Source organism: Atta colombica, unplaced genomic scaffold (assembly GCF_001594045.1).
Source record: "Atta colombica isolate Treedump-2 unplaced genomic scaffold, Acol1.0 scaffold38, whole genome shotgun sequence".
In the NCBI taxonomy this organism is placed as follows: Eukaryota; Metazoa; Arthropoda; class Insecta; order Hymenoptera; family Formicidae; genus Atta; species Atta colombica.
The window spans coordinates 3,458,270-3,482,476 of NW_017259490.1; the positions used below are offsets into that span (position 1 = coordinate 3,458,270).

Sequence of the window (24,207 nt, forward strand, 5' to 3'; positions counted from 1 at the left end):
CAAAGTTAGTATTATTGTCAAAAAGTCGAGGATTACGAAACTCAAAATATTTTGCAATATCTAAAAGTATAACTTCAAATAGACTTAAACACACATTTAATAAATCTTTAAATAATTAGATTTATCTTCCGTACTTTAACACAAAGTATGACGAAAAAGTGTAAGATTCATAAAATTTGTCCTTCCCGTAATTCTTCTTTTTACTGGTTTTTTCATAAGCATTGGTGAACATCAACTGAAAGTTCGTTGTATAATACGGCGATATTTCACGGATACAATTTTTCTGTTTTTTCCACTCATATATACCTTCACTCTCGGAGATGCGCCATTATGGGAGTGCGATGCTCTAAAGTGCTCTCGTTTCGCAAAAATCTCCACACGTCATCACACCAAAAGAGCAGCAAAAACGTATTCTCAGAATTTATGCGGAAAAATTGGGATAAATCGCTTCTCCCTTTGCTTCTCTTTCGCAGATGAAAGTTAGATCGAATTTATAAATCACGTGTTCGAGACTGCTGTCAAAAGTAACAAACAAACATAACAACGCCATCATTTAGACACTAATTCATTAAAAAAAAAAAAAAAAAAAAAAAAAAAAAAAGAAATTTTTTTTACGTTGATCACTTTGAAAACTAGACTCAGTCTGGATCAACGTGATTCGTAAAATTCACTTCTAGGAAGAGTGTACAGTTGGCAGAAGATAATAAAGATCGGATAAAGATCGAATGAAGATCGTATGATTTCACCGGTCACAAGTTCCTTTCCTTTTTTTTCCGCACTCCATATCTTTACACGCAATAAACGCATTTGCTCGGACAGCGTCTCATCAGCGATATCGCATTTTTTTTGCACTATATAAAAAATTTACACTATTTATAATTAAAAATCGATAAATTCTTTTACTTTTTTTTCGTCTGGTACAAGAGGGAGGCTTAAGTAGATATATGTCGACAGACTGCTAGATTAATGCGATTTCTATCTCTAAACGTTCATACCAAATTTTCGAGAGATCTTATCATGGGAAAAGGAGGAGAAAAAGAGAGAGATAGGAGAAATGTGACAATCGGAAAGATTAATGACAAGTGTACTTGGAACATGTTATATCATATTTATAAATGTGTGTTACATGTGCCGAGCTTATACATGCGTATATGTATATGTATATGTATATATGTATATTTGCGTGTGCTCATACGTATATATATGTATATACGTGCGGATTTATACGTATATACATATATTTACATATGTCTAGCGCGATTAGTAATAGCGGAAATGAATAATCAAATAGGGAGAGAAAAAGAGGACCGTTAATCAAACAATATTCGATAGCATAATAATAATAATAATAATAATACAATATCATAATATAATGATAATAGTACTAAAAATACGATAGATAATCGATAATCTTACGTTAGCTGATAAGACATGAGATATTTTGCGTTCGACTTACGCTTCGTGCCGTTTTTCCTTTTTCGCAACATTTTTCTCGCTTAATTTATACCTTGCTTCTCTTATGCGCAATTTTATTAGGTGCGATCGATGGAATCTATTACAGATGAGAGGCGCGGTGTATCTTCTTCCCTTTAACAACTTTTAATTTACAAATGAACGCGTGATTGCGATTTATCATTATTACGGATGAAGGAACTATTTTTTTTCTTCTTGTCATAGTTTTTTTACAAGCACGTTTTACATGTTTCTCGCGTTTTACGTAATTCGTTCGTTATTTTTTCTTTTTTTTAAAGCGGTTTTTACAGGTCCGGCGTCCTGTCGACTGAAGATAAGGTGGCGACTGGAATGTCTGTCTATATTCACGAGAGGTCTATCGTACTTTTCACCTCTTTAGCGTGTCAATTACATATGCATATGTCACTCTGCGTGTGTGGGTATCGTGTAAATATGTGTGATACATAGAGCGAACGTGCAGCCTCAGCGATTTTCGGAAGGATCGCCCGCTGCAAGGAAGAAGCGAGAGTCAAGCATTTCGTGGAATTTACGCATCGTAAGCGGCATCGAACGATGAAATACCGCGTTTACTTTCGTCGCGTGTTTGTCCGTCACCCACCCCCTTAACGGCATTTTGACAAGGATAATCTTTGTTTCGAACAAAGAGAAAGAAAAAAAGAGAGAGAGGGAAAGAATGACAGCTGGGGGGGGGGGGGGGGGAGGAAAAAAGGAAAGAGAGAGGGAGAAGAGATACTAAGAATTTGTCAATTTCGTTAATAAATCGTTATTTACAATATTTTACAAAGAAAGCTGCTACGTTCTTCCCTCTTCTTTGCTTTTTCTTTTTATACAGAGTCATGCGACGGATGTTTAATCTAGTTTGCTGGCGAGTTTTGTGAGTTCTTTTATTTTCCTTTTTTTTCTTTGATTTCTACATATTTATCATCTATCTCGAAACGAAATATATCACATCATTATACACGAGAGGGCGGCTGATAATCGAAAGAAAGAAATACTAGTTATGTATAAAAATTTGTCCGAGAAAAGAGAATCCTTACATCACACAGTAGCATAAAGTACGCGCGATCCCAATGAAAATGGCTGAGTGTGCGCTCTTTGTCCTCCAACGATCTATAATACAATTGAAATATTCAAAGTATGGTGTGTGTCTGAATGTATATATGTATATCCGAAGAGATAATGGGGAGAAAATGGCGAACGGATTATAGATACACATGCGTTGTGCACGATCTTCTGATATTTTTGTTTCTCGAGAACGCGTTTATATCATTTATACAATGTACAATGGTCTTCGTCTTTTACGTTCCAAGAATGATAGCTGCAAATTATTTAAAGGGGAGGACAGGGAGGGATATCTCTCTCTATATATATATATATATTTATATTTATATATGTATGTATATATAATTTCTTTTTGCCTAGTGCAACTCCATGAAATATGTTTATATCTTACAATTGGATACGGAAAAATGTGAAATCGGATGAGTTTGGTTAGAGGGGGAGGGGGAGCGTAACTACGGTTGGGACAGCAGCGTTTAGAACGTAAATCATAAATTTAATATAATTAGTAATTATTATATAATACATAATATTCACAGACTCCAAGAAATAAGGGAAAATAAAATATTCACTGAATTTATCGGTCCTCGCGTATTTCGGATATTTGTACCTATACACATTTGTTATTTATATCACAATTTACAAAATTCGAGGATCTCAAGAAGGCTCAAGGGACGGGAGAAGAATATACGGGAAATGGTAGAAATAAAAAAAAAAGGGAAAGAGTGAGGAAAGGCCGTGTTCCTTACTCCGGGAGCTACGAACATGAAAAAATTAACAAAGGAGAACGCGGTAGCGTGAACAGTTCATTTTGTTGTCTCACTTTGTCTGCTTTTTCGTATCTGTTTTCACTTCCCTCTGTGTAGGTTACGTTCATAGAAAATCAAGGCGAACAAAAAAGGAAAAAAATTAAACCTTTTTTTCATTTAGAAACTTTTTAAAGATTATTTCGACGTTAAAAAAAAGAGGAAAAATATAAAAGAAAAAATCGAATAACGAAATAATCGCTCCTTGTGTGAACGTTCCTAATAGTCTCAAGGGGACAGATCGATGGTCAGAGGTCCAGATTCAGGGGTCTATGCCTGATTTTTTCATTCCCATGTCAAACGCTACGCTACATTTAAATAACACATCTATAACTTCTAAAAAAACTTCTATTTCTCAAGTTTTAACCTTATTTTCTTGTCTGCTGACTCGTCGATCGGGCGCATACCGTGCATTTAAAAATAATACTAAAGCAGGAGCAGTTGCGTGTAAAAGAGAGAAAGCGGCCCGGTATACGCGAGATCGGGAACGTCACACATTATTCGCGGCGTGTTTATCTGTGTGTGTGTGTGTGTGTGTGTGTGTGTGTGTAATGTTTACAACCCTCGTACAATTCGATATAAATGCATGCAGCACTAAGACCTAACTGTCTCTAAAACTGTTCGTGATTTTATCGCGTCGCCCTCATAGAAGCTTGTTGTTAACATTCTCACCAAATATAATTCTTGAGAATCGCGCTTCTGTAATGCGTCGTTTTATTCACTTTTACCAGAGAATAAAACCCTTACATATTTTCCTTTCTATGTGCTGAATTGAGAGGACATAACGCATTTAGTAAATCCAGCGTAACTGCTCTGCACGATAATTTAATAATCGAGTGATCCTCTTTTATAGATCTGTACGAAATTTAATGCATTTTTATGCGGCACAATACTAGCCAATAGCTTAGCTCAGCGTGCACCGATTGATCGTGAAACGTACTTGAAACTCGAGCCGATCGTGAGAAACATCATCGCTTGCAAACCAGAAATCATAGTGCAATTCAATATGCTCGATCGAATGCGAATATCTCTACGTACGTGGTACTCTTCCAAGTAGGGGTACATGTTGCAAAACGATAGAAAAATGCGCTATAACATATCGCCTCGTTTCTACGGATTGTTTTTTCGTGGGATTCTCGTTAGAACGGATTTCGCCATAATTTGATCTCGCATTGCCCGAGTCCCGAAGAAAAGCTGGTTTACTGTACAAATCGTCGACTTCGTGATTGTAAAAATAAAAAAAATCGTTACATTAACAAATTTCTCACGAGAAACAATCGTTAGAACAGTTTATTTTTCCGCTTTTTTTTTCTCTTGTCTTCAAAGGACATGGGGCAAAACGAGAAAAGAAACATACGTGGGAAATTCATTGAAATTCGTGATTCCCGTCGATAGGTAGAACAGATCTCGTTAAGGTAAAAAGATAAAGTAGTACTTAACGCGACATGCGGACATGCGGTTTTTTTTGCCTCTTTCTTCGCGGATCTTTTTTCTTTTTCCACGAAGGGGGGCTATTCCGTGCATGCGCGTTTATAAAACCTGCGTTGATTGTTGGTTCGACGTCGAGACTGGACCAGACGCGGCGGATGCGGGCGGTCCGATCGGGCCGAGATCACCGCCTCCGCTGCTTGTTGATGTACCAGCAGATGTCGCTCCTACTCCCATCGCTGAAGCGGTCTTCATGAAGAACTTTTCCAATTTAACAATGATGTGCTTGCCATAGGTGTATTTGCGTAAACTTCCCAAATGCGGTCGGATCTTATGCATCAGCACCTTGCGCTGCGCTGGTTCCGCGACATCAATCATCTTTTGGACAACGTAATTGGCATATTGATCCTTCATCATCACGTTCAGTGCACTATGCGATGAGAAAAAAAAAATAAATAAACAATAAACATTAGATTCTTCAGAATATGTATGTTTTAGATCTTTCAAAAATGCACTCACTTGTCATTGAAACCGCAAACTTCTTCAATCAGTACAGCGCGTTCCTGCCTTGTAGCATGAGTCACGCATTTTTCGACGACGTTACTCGCAAACTTGTGCTGGGAAAGAGCGAGTACTTTACCTCTAACGCTGCTGATTAATTGTGCTTTGTCCTCTGGCTTTCCGTGCTCTATAAAATAGATAATATCATTATTAATATATTAAGAATTTTAAGCACTCATTATTAATATTATCATATTTACTACATAATAATATTTGAGTTAAATTAATAGTGTAATATAAATAATGTTTCTTTTTTATTAATAATAAGAATAGTACAAAATGATAAGAATAGATAGAATTATAAAAATGATACAGATACCATTATTACGATCTACTTTAGTAATAATCCATTTATTGTCAATTATCAAAATTGGTAATGTGTATTGAAATTGTTTAACTGATTTCATTAAAAAAATCTTTAGCTCTTAATAATAATCGCATCGATATAAAATAAATGATATTTACCAAGCACATGTTGAATGACGTAATTGCCATATTGATCTTGAATTAATTGATCAGTGGCAGCGTGTAATTCTTGTAAAATTCCTTGAGTTTGTTCAGCGGTGCAATGTTCGAGGATACGCTGGATCACTCGGCAGCCATACGGATGAGTACTCAAAGAATATACCTGTCCCGCAAAGGCTCCTATCACGAACTGCAATGCTCGGGGTTCAACGCACTCGATGCATTTCTGCACAACGTGATTCCCGTTTTGATCCTTAACACACTTCAACACATGCCCATCTAGTTCTCGTACGATTTCCTGCTGCTGTTCCGGTCCGATCGACTCGAGTGCCTTCTGTATGACTCTACAGCCATACATCTGCAGCGCAAGTGGTAAAACATGTCCTCGAACCTAATATAAAAAAAAAAAAATAAATAAATAAAAATAAAACAAAAATACTCATAAAGATATTTTTAATGTAATTGTTAAATTATCAGAATATATTTCATGTCTAATCACATTGAATCAGATGACACGCAAAATTTTTTTCATCATATCTAATATGAGTCATAATAAAAAGTAAAAATAGTAATAAAATAACAATAGCATTAATAATTTGAGACTGGTTTTTCGAGAATGTATATAGAAAATATTTTGCATGAGATATAGATAATAATTTAAAAAATGAAAAGACTATTCACAAAAAACAATATAAAATCAAAAATGATTGATAAGATATGATTATTTATTAAAGCGTTAAGAAATGCTTTAACACATAGTCTGTTCTGTATTGAATTATCGGAAATTATTAGAATAAAATGAATTAGCTCTAATCAATTTTTCTGGATAAAATAATTTTTCAAGTATAATTGAAATTTACCTTTTGTGCGAGAGTCGATTTCTGTTCTTGTGTACCGTATTCAAAGAACTTCTGTATAACATAATTTCCGAAGACATCAGTCATGAGAGAATATGCGGAGGAAAGGATCTCTTGGAATACAAGCTGTTTCTCGCTAGCTGAGGCCCGTTCCAATTTCTGTTGAATGAATCGTGAACCATGCTGATCTTGACTGAACTCTACTATGTGATTAGCCAAATCACGTAACTGAAGACTCGGGAATCTAATGAGAAAAGAACATGTATAATTTATTAGCGTATTGTTCACTTACGCACTGGGATAAAGCTGATTGCGTCGTCAGAAGCAAGAGATCATACGTCATTTTCTTTTTTCTCATGCACCATTTGTGTTTGAATTTAAAGTATGTCTCTTTTTTAATTTTCTTAAATTAATAAATATCTTAATCAATTATCATAGAAATTTATTTTCAGAAAAGACAGAATACGTGCAAGACAGATTTAAACTTGATTAAGCAAGAGAGTCTGCGTTATAAATTTGCCGACCTATTCTATTTACATGTCTTCAGGAAATTAATTTATTTTAATAAATTTTATTAATTAATTTATTTTAATAAAAGTACGCAAAATTGTGTAATCCTTCGTTGTAGATTTAAATATTGGAAAAGTATAAGAAAGTTCATTAATTTTTTACCGATTATTTCGAAAATCTTCCAGTAGGCGAGATCGTCCTCCAGAATTTTTGTCGTTGATGTTCGCGGCACCTCCACGACCAGGCTTGCCTACGAGATTGGGAAACAGAGAGCTACTAGAGCCAAACACTCCGTTGGCTGTTAGGGTGGGTACCGCGCTGGCGCGGAACTTCGCTTCGGCACCAGGGGCCGCTGATACTCGACTGGCACCTCCAACAAGACCACCCAATGATCCTCCTAAAGTTGGTGGCGGTGTTAATGACAAGCCTAAGGGACTTGGTGACGCAGTAACTGTACCTGCATAACAAATCAAAACACTTAATGGCAGATTCTTTGATAAATTTGGAGTCGATTCTTCCTCGAATATCAAAGATCGCTATCATTTGTAGCGATCTTCGATTTCGATTACATGTTTTAATAAATAAAAATTTTCTATAATATTTATTTTAAATCAAACGAAGATTAATTATTTTAATTACTAAAAAGCTCAGTTCTAATAAGTTTCTTATCTTATATTATTAATTACTCAAAATATCGCTGATTCTTGGGCATATTCATTAAACAAAAATCGACTCCAAAATTTCCTAAAATTACATGAAGAATAAGAAGTCTAAGCGCTCGTATCTAATTATGCTCGATCTATATCTGTATATACCTGTGTCTGTATATTCTTTGCAGGGAGTACCTGCATTTGTAGCTAAATACACTCTGTCCCAGGTACCTGTATCTAGAGAAAATAGTACTTCTTATCTCACTGATTGTGAATGATGCGCTGTACAATTTTGTACAGAAGCAATGTACACTGTATAATGGCTAAGTCTAATCCCGTGTGTTATGTTAAAATTGTTACGGATTGCAGTGGTGACACTTGATCGTTCTTTAAACCAGTCGTCCTTGCGGACGTTTACTCACTCCCAATTAAGACGTTTTCAAGCATCAGGATAATTTATATGTTGGAATCAGTTTAGAGAGAAAGGGTAGTGTTGTTATCATAGCTGAGTTATGTATACAAAAGCACGTGTACAAATGGATTACGATATATTATTAAGACACAATGTACAACATAGATAATCGAGCGTCTATGGCGATTCCGCGATGTCTCACAGCCGTCATGTACAGACGTCTAAAGTGACACAATTTTTGAAAGTATGTTTCATTGCGTGTCAACGTATGGTGAAAAGAGATGATAAAAAAGTTGATAAGGTGAAGATAATTCTTCTTTCAACTTTCATTATTAGCGCTTTCCATTTGGTGATACAAATTGATACAAATCTTGTTCTATCTTTCTTGACATTCCACAAGAAACAAAAATAGAACGATACTTATATTGACTTGTATCATCAAATGAAAAGCACTCTATCACTTGCATTTCTTCGTACGTTTTCTACACAACGGGAACATTCGAACATGTTTTTCTAGACGCCCTACGTATATCGGAGTACATTTCACACACAACAAAACTGTTCTTACCGAGGGCGCCGTAACTTTGAGGCCACTTCGCCCGGCTATATTCCAAGCTTGGACTGAAGGCTGAAGTATTTCTATCAAAGGAATCACGTCTGCCGGTTGAAGACGCACCGAGGCCTAAACCTGCACACAAGACGGATACCGTCATCTTAACACGGGATGCTCGAAGGCAACCGGTATCGAGCATACAAAAGACGTGACGGTATCAAATAGATTACGAATAATCAACAAATCGGCACAAACGCTCTATTGAAAAAGGCACGTCGCTGAACGAAAGTTGGCTATATTCAACACGAAAGTAAAAATCAATTAGATTGTATGAAGCATGCAACACCTTACGTTATTCCTAATTTATTTTTTTTGTACATGAAAATCCGTACACACCACCACTGTAAAGAGCCAAAAAGAATTTCTCTGGTCCCAGGAAAAAAGCACTCGAGTTGATAAGCTCAATATTTCAGGCTGTCTTACTTTCCATAACACAAGATAAAGTAAAATATACATATCTCCATACAATATTTTTACATAAACTTAATCTAAATATTTCTACGAGAGATACTACTAAATAATAACAATAATCTTACTATTTTTTCCCATTTAAAAAAATTTTAATTTGATAAGTTGTGTAGGTTTTTCTCATAGAACTTAGTACATTTATTATATATTCCTCTTTAGAAGTTATTACATCGGTTTATATGTACAAGATAACTTCGAAAATTGAGGAGCTCGTTTCCAATCTGTGCTTAAAAACGAAATGAATATATATATATATATATATATATATATATATATGTATGTATATGTTATAAATTTATGAAAAGCTCCGTAGTGTCAAGTTTTCAAGAACACAGAAATGAAACTTTTTTTGCCTGAAAACAAATTCGCGGGTTTAAGAAATTGAGAAAGCGCTGTTTTCCTGGAAAATAGAGAATTCACCGAGAACAAAGGTGCCCGAGGAGAAGGAAGAGAAGGATCGAGCACGATCGCGGATGATATACCTGTGTTTTGTAGTTGGGCAGGCGAGCCCAATGCTCCGAGCGGGGAGCCGCCATATCCTAGAGCCGCTAAACCTGCGGCAAGTCCTGAACCTTGCTGCTGCGCCTGTTGCACCGCAACTGCCTGGGCTTGCGCGACCACTGCCGCTGCGCTGCACGCTGCCAGACCTGCACCAAAAGCCCGCAACCCACACGCGCTTTCTTAGTCGTCGTAAGTGTTGATTAGCGTATGTTACCGAGCCTTATACCGTCTATGGAGAAGCCTGGCGGTCTATATATCGCAATCGCGTGTCCGCGAACGTGGACGTCGGAAATAGGAAAGCCCGAAAGAAGTCGAATTTCAGACCATTGCGTGCGAAACATCGATTCTGCGCCGCGATCGTGATCGTATCATAGACGATTTCCGAGGAAAGATATGTGCAATCGCAAGCGGTTAGTTGTATTATTCATATTTAAAGTAATTGAAAGTAATTATAGTAATTTTATAAAATAGTATAAATAAACGTAGAAAATTTAAAAGCAGAAAGGATTAAAAACAAAAAAAAAACGCTCTCAAGTTCGTATTATGAATGTTGAATTTTTTGTACAGAGATATTTATTTTTAAACGTTAATGTAATTATTTTTTCTTAATTTATATTACTTTTCCTATATCACATCTGACTTTAAATCATAATGTATCACTGTAGAAACTTTTTTATTTTTTTATATTTCTGTATTTACTAAATAAAAAGAGCATTCGCAAAAATTCCAGAAAAATGACACCGTAATTTTATGAGAAAATCATGATGTAATAATCCATTCTAGAAAATATTAATTTATTTGCTACATTTAATTTAAAATCCGACATTTCTTATATGCGACGATTTAATAAAATTATCCTCTTTTTTTCCTCTGCTATTGTGTGCAGTATCCTTTTTGCGATGGTGGACCCAAAGGCGCTGTTCCTCTTTGTTATCCGCGCATATCCTTATCTGCGACTCGGAATAGTAGCTGTCCTCTCGTTTTTTCTTATAGTAATGTTACATAGGTAGTGCCGGGCGTGTTTTACGCGTATTTACAAGGAACGAACGAGTTAATCGTGAACGGCAAAAGTGGACGTTAACGACGATAGCATATATTTACGTATCATAATCGAACGAGTGTCATATAATTTCATTTCGCATCACACAGTCATGCATTACACGTATTACACGATGAGGGAATAGATAAGGGAGGGATAGATCTTTACAAGATATTACATACAGCATGACTTTACAAGACTTCTTACAAGTGTGTTTACAAAGAGGATCGTGATCATATGGCATATTGAATTCCCGTTGGACTCACCTAGACATTCGCCAGGCGTAGCGTTGCTGTGTGATGTCGGAGTTGGTTGAGAATATAAATTTGGCGGTGGCGGTGCCGGTGGACCCGGTGGTGGTTGAGACGGAGCTCTGTTTACGAGAACTGGTGCAGGGCTGACTAATCTCATGGGGGTCGCTGCCGAACTTAATCCGCGCACGCCTCCCATGACGATGGAACCGTTCTGATCGTAGTAAGCCGGTATCACCTGATATTGACCCTGTACCTGCGGAAAGATTAATTGTGCTACATTAATTACCCGTACTCTAACAAAAATATCATTATAATATATATAAATCAATCATTAAAAATAAACCAATAATAGAATTTGGGATAATTAATATTAAAATTGAAGGAATTGCATATATAAAAGATTTTGTATAATAGTTAAAAAGAAGTGAATGTACAAAAAGCTTTATCTTCAGACATCAAGATTTGAGAGACTTCATTCAGAAAATATGTAATAATCTGAAACATTCGATTTTAAACGTCCGTTTAAATAAGCTCCTCATTTAAATCGCCGAGATTTCTGTCGCTTTCATTTATGTTGTTATACATAAATACAATAGACGTAACTTGCTCCAAATTGAGTCTAATTTTATAAGTTGGGAACATCATAGTGCAGCGCGTTCCTACTATTTCCTCCACTTGTCACAGTGGTAAAATATCTAAGAGGACAATGTGGCAATCTCTAATTGGTACAACGAACGGTCTACATCTTATGTCAAGCATAAAAAACAATCATCGGCCACTCACGGAAGGCGAGCGAGAAAATAGCTTTTACAGAATTAGAAATACGTCTAATTCTCGGTACTTGCTAATTCGTGAGCACTCTATCTACCCCGCCGTCAAACTTAAATTTAGCCTTTATTTAACGATTATGCATGATCACGATACTCGTAGTGTATACGCGCGGCTCGATTTATTTCGAAACATCGCACATCGGCACGCACACCTTCGTTAACTCAAAGATATCAGAACAAATAATCAATAAAAAAAATTTCCCAAAAAATCACAAAATTCTTATTTCTTGAATTTTCAAACAATTAAAAATAAATTTATGTGAATATTTTTCGAGAATATTTGCTCGCAATCAAGTCGTAACAAAGAGACCTCTTCTATTTTTATTCACAAATGCGTAATTTACAAAAATTATCCATTTCTTTTATATTTTTTACGGATTTTGACGATTATCGCTGACGACTGCCTTACCGTTTGTGCCAGATTGTTGGCGGTGTCTTGCGCGGCAGCAGCCGCAGCCGCTGCCGAAGAGGGGGTGAGTGGTCGTCGGGGTGGCGGTGGTGCGGCCGCCTGGGGTGGTGCCTGCGGCAGCAATCCAGCCGGATAGACCCAGGGCCCGACACCATAGTATTGCGGTACTACAGGAGGTGGTGCACCAGCTATCAGCGCTCCTACGTAAGGCTCCTGTCCACTGATAACAGTATAGGGGGCAGTAGGAAAGTTTTGTTGCTGCTGCTGTTGTTGTTGTTGCTGCGCTTGGGATGCGGCCAGGTATTGTTGCTGCTGTTGTTGTTGCTGCTGCTGTAGAAGTTGTAATTGTTGTGGTGTCGCACCTTGCGGCTGACTACGGAACAGTGTCTGAAAAAAGAAAAAAAAATTGAATATGACACCAAGAAAGATTTTTTTCTTTGATAATGTTAATATTTTTCAAATAATGTCATAAAAAGGCTAGGATGAAATTAATAAATATTAATAAAATAAAATGAAAATAATCTTGATTTTGATGCTACAATTTTTTATTTCATTTATTTAATTTTTATTCTTATTTAATAAAATTATATCTGCAATAGCTTTAATTTTCGCTAAGTGCACGATATTAAAATCAACCTATAATAATTATGATTTTGTCTGTTAATTTCTGTATAGAAAATATGAAATTAAATGAATAAAATTTATAAATTATCAAAATAGAATTTTCATTAGAATATTGTAGACAATATAATACTATTGACTGTCTTGGAAGACTTGTTATCATTATTTTTGGAATGGAAAAACTCTGTTAGTAAAGTAAAACAAAATACAAAGATTACTAAAATATTATTTGCAAATCCAAGAAAAAAGATAAAGGTAAATAAAAATTAAAAGTAATCTACATTGACAAAAACGGGTATCATATCAATTTGCTAAATTCTAAATGTGAGTTTTAAAGTGCTGGCCAAGTTATTTAAAAACTGAAGAATTATATCTTAAGAATATATAGATAATTTATCTTAAGAGAAAATATTTTCCCTATTCAACATTATAAGCAAAAATCTTCAAAATTTCATCATTCAAAACACTAACTGAAAATGTTACATGTTATAATACACCCAACAATATATTTTCTAGTATTATTTATAATGCTCGTCTTCGCACGTCTCTATATCATACTCGTAAGTACAAAGTTGCAAATATTTATTACGTAAGATAAAGAAAAAAATAATTAATTAAAACTTGATATGTTAATATTACAATGGACAAAGACGATAAAACTAAAAATTAAAACTTTTATAATCCCTTTTGTTTTTCACGATGATTTGATATCGAACTTTCCTGTAAGAACATTGTGTATATTATAAGGAATCATATAACGCGCAAATCGCGCCGGCAGTCGAGATGACCTTTCGGCTTCAAGGCTCGGTGACGGCATCGTATTACTGGGATAATCATACGGACCAGGATTTTCAACATGAAGATCAAGGCCGGAGGTAGACGAATGCCTGAAAGCGGCGCAAAAGACAACTCGACATTAAAGTCGAGGAAGACGACCGAGACCTCCTCCTCCTCCTCCTCCTTCTTCACCGCCTCCTTCGGTTGGTCGGCCTGGGTCGACGACCCCCCGCGGACGTTCACCGACATACGTTCGCCTCTTCTTCTGCGTTCTTCGGACCGGTAAGATCGTGGACTTTTTAATTGACCGACAAACGTGTCGTGATTCGGCATGACGCGACGTAGAAACAGTGATAAAGTTACGTACGATGGAAATATCAAAAGAGTACAACACAAAAAAGATAACACTCTTGTGTGATAAACACGTATTAAAAAAAATGAGACTCTCTTCTTAATTATTTTTTATCGCGCGATTTTTTTAAATCTTTCCTTTCGCATAAATTAACATCTTTTAACATTATTAAGATCGTTTTGAAGATGTGAATAAGCATCAAAAATTTGTTAAATTGCTAGCCAATTTAACTCGTGATATAACTGCGGTAGTTTAGTAGAGTTAGCGTTTTCACTGAAAAATCATTTCGACACGCGTTTCTGGGAACTATACTTATATACTACATACGTAGTACATAAATTCACACAAGAATCATACAAGCTCCATTTAAGCTCCAGTTAAGGCTTTGATTTCTATAGTTTGTGTTACACATATATGTCCTATAATACATTATATTATAAAATCTTTCAATCTTTTTTTTTATCAAAGAAAATAAAAATAAATTTATAAAATATTGTCGCTCCGTCATTAAGACTCTATTAAACTAATGAATATGATCGGCGGATGAACTTTTTTCCCTCGATACTATCGATTATCTACGGCATATTATGATATGATGAGTTATACGGTTATAGTTTGTATTTACTGACAATCGATAAATTTAATAATATTATCCGAGCCCGAGTTTCTTCGACCTTCAAAGTTAGCTCGGAAATAAATAGGAACATCAACCGAATGGCTGATTCCTTGCACGAAGCGAAGAAAACTTAAACCATTCACGACACGCTCCAACCCTAAGAGGCAACGATGCGTTTCGGGTATTAACCTCTTCCGGAAACGTCGAGCTTGAGTCAAGGCCATAGTTACACCTGACCATTGCTCCTTACAGAAGAGCTCTATTTCTTTTCGGACATAAGATATTAATATATAAAGCAGAATTTTTTAATTTATTAATATATATTTTTTTATCACACATTTTAAAAAACTAAATTACACATTTAACTTTATTAAACGTAACTTGCTAAATTAATTTATAATTATTAGTTCAGTAGCACATCTAATATTTAATTTATTTTACACAAAATATATTTTATTTGTTATATTGTGTTCCATTAATAGAAAGAAGAAAAAGAAATAAATCACAGGTTTATTCACTTCTTATATCTATCGGTTTTACATATTCTTATATATCGATGCATTTTAATGTAACAAAAATTTTAGACAAAAAGAATAGTATAATAAGAAAAGTTACATTTTAAGGTTGCATACGTGTGAGATGCGAATAGCTCATTAAGGTCAGATATCGATGTTCGAAAAATTTTTTTCTGAACACTGAACCGTTAATCAAAGAGGCTTCGTCATTGATTGAGACTCGAATTGATATACAGCGTCGACAGGAACAGTCTCATTAAAACACTAATAGTATATCCTATCCGAAGCAAGTCTGTGTTTATCTCACCACTATTTGTTTAATAAAATCGTTATCTTATCGTCGACCGAATGGTTAGCTCGGAACTAGATCGTTATTTCTTCTCTATATCATTCTTCTCGAGTATCTTTATTATAATTACGCGTATTTCTTGTTGAATTCTTTGTATATCTGATTGTAACAATTACTATTCGTTTGATGCAGCAGTTTGTTGCCAAGTATTTTAAAAATCTGAATTTTCCGAAATTCGAATTTTATCGATCTCCTTTTATTAGTACATTATTTAATGTCTTACTTTTGAGAGCTGGAAATATCACAAAATCACTCAATCTCAAATTAGTCTCGTACGAATCGTTACAATCATCTCTTGAGAAATGAAGAGACCGAAACAAACGTCTAAATGAAAATTGCGGTGATTTCGCGTAAAAATGGCGGAGTGTCAGAGAAGAGAAAAAAAAGAAGGGAAATTGGGTGAAGCACGTCATATCAGAGAGGGACAGTCGATCTCGGATGAGGAGGCGAACAATGGCGTGGTACATTGTCGTGGGTGAGAATAGGGGTGAGTTACACTCCTGGAAATGTGAGTCATTGTTGAATATGTAAGGTTTCTGCCGGCGACTGCAAATCGTCGACCAGCGATATGGAGTCTGATTTCCTAGGTGTTAAAAATATCCGTCGCACTTTTCGAAAATACTTCGACGAAAATAAATGGAATGCCGCACTCTTAATTAGAACTATGTGACATGTAATAAAAACACTTAAGACATTCAAGAAAGTATAAAAATATTTTCTTATTAACTAGAAATTCTTATCGTATCTTTTCAGAGATGTGTATTAAAACGAGAAATGTTTTAGATTAAATGTCAATTAGTGTCAATTGTATAAAATCATTAAAAACTCAAAAATATCGCACGTTGAATGATTATCATAAAAACTAAGAAAATAAATCTATATCTTTGATAAAATATCTATATAATAATCTATATATCTAAATAAAATAAACATTACATAAAATTTTATCAAAATTGATTAAAATAAGAATAAAGTGTAAAATAAAATGGTTAAAATAAGTAATAAAGCTAAATTAGCAAACTGTGGAATAAAAATATTAAGTTTGAGATCAATTCTTACGTCAAAGAATTTTAATTTTTACTTTGCGTTTGTCATTTAAAAAATCTAAAACAATCACAGCTAAAAACAAATATTGTTTAGCTTCAAATAGCATCCATTCCCATTGGAAAGCCTTTATCAAGTAACAACGCATGGAAAGTATACGTCATTAATTTTAACAGAAATTACCGCGAAGGACTTTCTAAGCGAAAGAATCGAGGAGCGTATCCGATTACGTAATCAGAAAGGAATCAATTATATATATATGTGTGTGTGTGTGTATGTGTGTGTGTGTGTGTGTGTGTAAAATCTCTCTTATCAAGGTATTATTGTCCCGCAATAATTAACAGAATACTGACTTTTCTCCTGCACTCATCAGTATCCGGATAGACTTTCACTGATTTGCGATAACCTACTTATTGTCTTTGTTTAATTATTATTTGCACTCTCCTTCCAGCGAGTGCAAGATATCGCATTATATTTAGCACGTGTCAGTGTATTTCCGCAATATTTTAATTGCCATACGAACAATCATGCACTTTCTTTCGTCGATTAAAAAGAAAATCTTGCCAAACATTTTTAGTCTCTCTAACTAAGACAAAAGTCTTTTTCAGAACAAAATTTTCAATCCTATTTTATCAATAAATTTCTTCTTTATATTTTACTTATATAATTGCTTGTTACAAATGCAATTATTGTAATCCTATTTAGGCGAGGCACAAAAGGATTTTCTCGCGAAGGCGTTCAGGCACAAGTCGGAAGGTTCAGCGAAAGGCTTTTGATTACCGACTTACGAAAAAGCGTAGCGTAACGAATGATATAAGAACGATTAGGTAAGAGATATTCCGTTGCTGAATTCCTTGCGAGTCATCCGCGGAAACGAGTTTGAGAGAGACGAAGGTTCGACGACCTTTCTTCTCTCTGTCGTTTGCCTTTCATAACCGGTGCGTTTTAATATTTATCGTTGGTTCATCTCTATCGTGTCGCGTGCATACATTCTCGGGAACGTCAAACATTTCAATTCCGATCGGCTATCGATTCGTCCGATTTTTTATTGTTGAACTGCCAACATGATCGTTTCCAAGAAATTTGATTTCGACAACACATTTTTTTTAAATTGACAATAAATAATCTCTTTTTATATTTGAAAATAACGTGTCTACTTTCGTGATATATGTTCGCAACTTTTTTTGAACCTTCAACTACTGCTATAAATAATCCAAGTTATACCAAAGCGTCTTATTTGAAATATAGAATGCAAGTGAATCTCTACTTTACGATAATTGATAGAGAAAAGTTCAAAGTTTTTTTTACTTACAATTTAGAATCTCATAGTACTAATCATACAGACAAGTATACAATCATACAGAGAGTATCAAGTATAGAGTACAATCGTCTAAAAATTTTTGCTTCGTGTCCAAATTATCCGTTACTGTAGTCAAGAGTTAAATACAAATTTATAGGCAGTCTAGAAAGGATAAAAGATAAGTTCTTCAATAATGGGCAAAAGTTCTTTATTTAGACTGTCAGATATTAATTATTTATAATGTTTTTGTAATATTACATATTACCGACATTTTAGCGTGCTGATAATGATTTATCACGTAGATTATGTTTTATTCGGAAGCTTGATTCTACGCTCTATATAATATCGTTATCACTTGGAGATCAGGTCATCAACACCGTGTGCATCCGATGTAGGTATTGTTGCTAATCTCGCATAGGGTATGCATCCGTTACCGCGTCTTATCGCATCACATTGTCACAATCGCGAAAATTAGTAATAATAACGCGGATGTTTCACGAGTAACGGAGATCGTGGCAACAAGATTCCGAAAAAAAAAAAAAACTCCATCCGAGAAAAATTCCATCCAGTAAAAAATATTAGATATTTGGAGCAAACTATTTTTTTTTACTCAAGAATGAGCCATACGTAACACGAATACGTAATAATGCGAAAATAAAAAAAACATCAATATAAATTACGCCATCGAGAGTAACATATAACGTATACTGTCTCGATCAATGTTTACTTTTTCCTCAAACAAATTTACGATTCTCTCGTGAATTGCGTCCCCTGTCATTCACAAACGTGTATAGACTTTTCGCGACAGTACCACGTAAAAATCAATAATTTGCACGTGAAAGATACGGGGTAATGTATACAACGAAATCTGGATTCAATTCTAATTCAGCGTTATGGAAAGTTCTGCCGACTAGTTCGCGGTGCATATTACCGCTCACAGATGCATAAACGTTTCACCGCCCATTCATTCCGAAAACTCTGGCTTGATGGGCGCATGTGTGCATGTGAACGCGTCGCGGAAGAACAGTTTAATGCCTGCAAACGATTTATCTCATTCACACAGTGTCAAACAATCTTTTGCGCATTTTAAGCTACTATTTTTATCTAAAAATTTCTTCGATAAATGATTTAACATATATTCGAACGTGTAATTAATTATTAACTACAAAAAAATTCTATTAACCACAATGTAAATATTATTTATGTAATGCAGTTACGAGTATACATATAGCGATTGTCGATATAATGCAAGAATAAAATATACAACTCTATTTCACCTCCGGTAATCAGTACATCTACCTGAAACTTTTATTAAGTTTCAAGAACGACTAAACTTTCACGCCAACATGTGTGTGAGGGAAATTAAACAGTCCTAATCTCTTTCTAAAAAAAGAATGGTACCATATATCAAAAGATCGTTTGGTTTTATGAGAAACGGATGAGGCACGATATACATTCTCATGAAAGTTGGGGTATCTGCGTGAAATAAAAGTACGACGACAAACCGCGGCGGGAGCCCGTTACTTCACCGCTCCGGAGCACCGTTAGCTCACCTGACTGCGTGTACGGAATATACAGGGTGCCGCGAAGAGAAAGAGGTCCACGGTTCGTCGTACGAGATCCGCTTTCCGCTTGCACGGCGACGAGCACCCATACATCGTGCGATTCGTGTCATTTTGATTGCGACGTAGAAAATGCGGGTTGAGGGGAACGATATTAACCCGCCTGACTATGTCTTTCCTCTTCCGCATGTATTGATGTACTGATTCGCATTGAACACGGTTTCAGTTCGGTTCTCTCTATCACGACCGCCTCTTCTATGTGGCATTGACCTCCGCAATGACAGATTGAGAAGCGGTAAATCCGATAAATCATCGAGTAATGATATAATTTGATTTCATAGAACGTGATATGTAATAATATTGTGTGGAGTACGGAATTTCATGTATTTCTCATGTTGCTCTAGTTGCTCTAATAATTTTTGTACAATATCATATAATTAGCTCGGTTCATCTACAGAGGTGTTGTATCTTTGTGCTCAATTTATTGTCCTAGTTGTCATGATTGACCTCATAGAATGTAGGAACAATTGACGATACTCTGCATTGAGGACAGTAACAAATCTGCTGATATAAGCGAAGGGACTATACATATCCGTGATATGAGATGTTTTCGTTTCTATGCGAAGCCTTGATGACGAAAGTAACGAGGGCAAACATTCACGTTGCATTTATTACGGCAAAAAGAGGTCAAGGGTCAAGGTGCGAGGCAATTTTGAGATGACTTGATGCAACTGCGAATCACGATGCAATATGCCTTAGCTCTTCTCCGTTGTCGAGACAGAGTTACTCAGAACATAATTGAGTTTTGTTAAAGATGTCTATAGAGTAAACTTAAACACTCGCATTAATTGGATTACTAATATAAACTTGATGTATGATACTATCAAGTCAACTGTATCGTTTAAATACAGAAACAATTCACTGGAGATAAGTAAAAGCTACTACAATTCAGTAACGTTTGAAAATATAAAGATACGTAAATATATCTGCAAAAGAAGATACTAGATACAAGAGTAAATAGCTTTTATTAAATGAGAAATTGTCAAGAAGAAACAAGATTTGGCCGAGTCACGAATATCACGATTCGCTACTCTGCGTATATCGATCGAGATATTGTCGACTGTGCTATGACCGTATTACGAACAATAAAAAGCCAATTTGATTGCATTTTTGAAGCGCGCAATCTTCTGCACGAAACGTGTGAGTCAAGTGAACATCACGAGATTTGTCACAAGCCATCACACTACAGTGGCACTGTTTTCGCGTGAGTAGATATAAATCATAATTCTGAAGAAAGTCTATCATATATGTATTCGTTATTTCTCAACTGTCGTGCTATAATTTATCCAATACGATTTTTATATTAATCATATTTCGTTAATTCTGAAATCTCGTTAGCTCTATTCTGTTTAATGAAAATTCTAAAACATAGATCTGTTTATACATTTAGTTCGAGTTTCATGGTCGAGTGACGGTTCGCTTCTACAGAAATTTGATAAAATTCAATTATTTTAACATTTCATTGAGTAACAAATCGAATTTAATTTGTGTGTAACGTTTACTTTTAATTGTTTTAACTTATTTCATTTAATCCCAATTTTGTAATCTCTGTATATCGGAATTACGGATATACGTTCCATATTCCACGATAATATCAATTAAATATGATCGCTAAGATATTGATCTCATACGTCCTCGCAATACTTCTTCCTTCGATTTTACAAAAATCACAATGCGTTTTTAAAATTATGTTTATAAAATCACGCTATTACATAAAATTACGCTATCACAAATCAGGCGAGACCGTAAATCGAATTGCTTCCCCGGGGATATCCCGTTCTCATAGCGCGCCAGGAATATCGTCGTGAAACATGGTTGAGCACGGTTTGCGAAATCGTCTATCGCGGCGCGTTCCAGATTACGTGTCGCCGGCAGCGGCGGGACGGCGGCAACTTTCTAAGTGTACAGGTTGCGACGAGAGCACCGATCTCGTTTTTTTTTCTAGATAGGTACCGGTCGTTAATCGCGCGGGCGATGGATAGAGAACCGCTGCTGGCCGCCAATGCTTCATGGTGGAAACCGGTTCCATCGGCATCGCGAACCGATCGATTTGACCCGAGCACACGGTCGATGTACAAACACTCCTCCCTCCCGTCGTTTGTTCTTCCTGCTGCCGGCGGTACCGTTTTACCGGACCACTAGTGACTCGAGAACTCTAAGAACGGGAAGTTTAACAAAAAATGCAGTAAAAAAAAAAGCGGCAGATGACAAGGAACTACGTTCTAAGCGTTTATCGGCAAACAGAAAGTCTGATGTATCTCGACTGTTAACGTTATTAATGTTCCACTTATAGAGCTTCTAAAGATGTAAGTACGATATAAGTAGGAGAAATAGAAAATACGGAGAATTATAAATGAGGAAATTATCGTAAAGCTAACGGAGATCGTAAAACTAACAAAGTATCTACACACGAATTTTTAATAGTATATACTTCGCGTAATCTTTTTAGATTAACTTGTTTTTTTTTTCTCTTTCTTTCTGCACAATCTTTTTTCTTTTTTGTGTCAAACCGCAGTGAGAACTACGGAGAACCGATTTGCTCCAAGGGGATTTTTTTATCGTTACGGGTATATTGAGAGAGGCGCGAACGTTCTCTTTTGTAATAAGTGCCTCGACCTGAACGTTCCGATCAAGACTAGTCGATTCGAGAAATAATAGCAAGAAAAATTTCTGCATGCAACAATCTCGTAGCTACTACAACACGCGTGTGAATTTACAACGGATAAGTACGTTTGTATTTTTAGGCCTTTTTTTTTTCCCACTGAACTGATACGGAGTGATCCGCAATATCGAAATTTCCGTCAGCGACAAACTTCTGCGCGGAAATATCTTAAACGGTATCCGCGCGACTCGTTTAAAAATAGCGGGAAGCACCCAGCTTAAGTATGACGGACTCGGAGCCAATAACGGTTAGAAATACGAAGTAACGAACAATCAGCGACTCCGAATGGAGAGCAGAATGGCCAGGAAAAGAAGAGGAATTCGCGAAAAAGATAATCGCGAGGAAGGAAAGGGAGGAACATCCGTAAAGTGTCTGCGGCATTAACGAGCCAACCCCCGTAGTGGACGCATCGAGAGACTCTGAACAATGGCTATTGTAGTCGTTTATCATCAACGCAGCTATCCCTGTTATACAGAAACGCTAGCCTAGTTGCAAAATTCAATTATAATAAACTGACCGTTCTTGCGCGTGCACGCATTTACCCTGTGGGATAAGAATGAAAGGAAAGAAAGAGAAAGATAACGTAGGAAGTATAGTTTCGTGCAGGGTGGATACAGGTCGCGTGATAAGGGTCGCATTGCCACACCTTGATACTAGATACCCCTCTTCGTGGTTAGCTTTTAACCAAATGACGCGGATTTTATTATTGGATGGTGCCTCTTACAAGGGTGCGGCCGAGCTATACCGTCATCCTCCCGGTATTAATGCGCCTCCATCGTCGCTAACCGGCCTCGCCTTACTCGCGTTTTTGCCCTCTTTCTGATGAGTGTTACCGTGAAGTCCGACAAATAAACTGTCTACACGCGAGTCCGTTAGAACGATTCAGAGACTGACCGATGTGGATGACCTGTATGATAGACCTGCAATGTTTGATTCGCAGAATCTACCGCGAATTTTGTACAAGGAAAAAAATTGTAAATCTCAGAAGAAACAGCCACACAAGTTACCTTTTAACATTTCTAGAAAGCAAAAAGATCTCTGCTTGATATTATCTTTTACGAATTATCAGAATTACAAATAATTAAAAAATAACAAATTAGCACAACAAAAGATATGTACAGATCTGTATAAAAGATATTGAAAATATCTTCTAGAAATTAATAATAATAATAATAATAATAATTTTATTGCACTTGCAAGTTGGATTTAAATAATATTTAAAATTTAAAAAAAAAAGAAGAAAAGAGGAGAAAAGAAAAAAATAAAATGCTAGCAAAAGGCAAAATATTCCGAGGTCTCTAAAAATATATCTCGCACTAATTATTGTCGAGGAGTGTAAGAGATCACTTTCGCGAAACCGCGATTATATCGCAATGGTATATTAAGACCCACGCTGCAATTGCGCTCTCGAAGCATTACTCTTACGAAAATTTCTCCGCGCGCAATGTTCTACTGCGTAAGAACAGTGGATTTAAGAACATTCTCGTGAGAATCCGCCGAGCGGGAGAAAACGAATGTTCGACGAATTTCCTAAAGTTCTCATGGCGGAGCAACACGCTTCACGGGTCCTCTTCACCTCCACTTAATGAAAATAAACGCGTGGAAAATTGCGCAAGAAAGCGTGTCGGTGCACGAGTGCCGGGCCGAGCGTTTTGTAAAGCGTCAACGATTTTCGATTCGACTGATGAACAAAAAAATTGGAAAGTTCAAATCTCTCGTAGGCTCAATAAACAGGATGAAATAATGGAAATGCAAAAAAAAAAAAAAAAAGAAAGAAAGGATAGGAAATGCCAGCGAGAAAGCGTATAATCGCATCAAGCATTTTTCTCATTATCAACGAAATCGTAAGTCGCAGCCTGTAAAAAGTAGTTCATCGTCATTAAATAATTCATAGTGTATTTTCATAATTTTAACGCTTTTTCTTACTTATATATCTTTGCCTTATAGAAATCGATTCAAGAGCTAGAGAAACTAAGGACAAGGAGAACGCAAAGTTTGAGAAATAAGTTAAACA

General features: G+C 35.9%; 1 protein-coding gene across 5 annotated transcripts in view; it reads right to left on the minus strand.

Moving 5' to 3' along the window:
• Nucleotides 1-3,855: 3,855 nt before the first annotated feature.
• The window catches only part of LOC108690988 (pumilio homolog 2), an 82,499-nt gene continuing 62,147 nt past the window's right edge, over nt 3,856-24,207 (minus strand). The window contains exons 10-19 of one of the 5 annotated variants that reach the window (XM_018198567.1): nt 12,336-12,722; nt 11,109-11,349; nt 9,785-9,949; nt 8,790-8,909; nt 7,975-8,046; nt 7,322-7,616; nt 6,653-6,893; nt 5,793-6,183; nt 5,286-5,454; nt 3,856-5,196 (exon numbers count right to left, since the gene is read on the minus strand). In XM_018198567.1, the coding sequence (XP_018054056.1) occupies nt 4,869-5,196; nt 5,286-5,454; nt 5,793-6,183; nt 6,653-6,893; nt 7,322-7,616; nt 7,975-8,046; nt 8,790-8,909; nt 9,785-9,949; nt 11,109-11,349; nt 12,336-12,722 (2,409 nt within the window). In that variant the 3' untranslated portion in view covers nt 3,856-4,868. The remainder of the gene's footprint in view (nt 5,197-5,285; nt 5,455-5,792; nt 6,184-6,652; nt 6,894-7,321; nt 7,617-7,974; nt 8,047-8,789; nt 8,910-9,784; nt 9,950-11,108; nt 11,350-12,335; nt 12,723-24,207) is intronic. The other 4 variants (XM_018198569.1, XM_018198568.1, XM_018198570.1 and 1 more) reach the window with 4 other exon arrangements.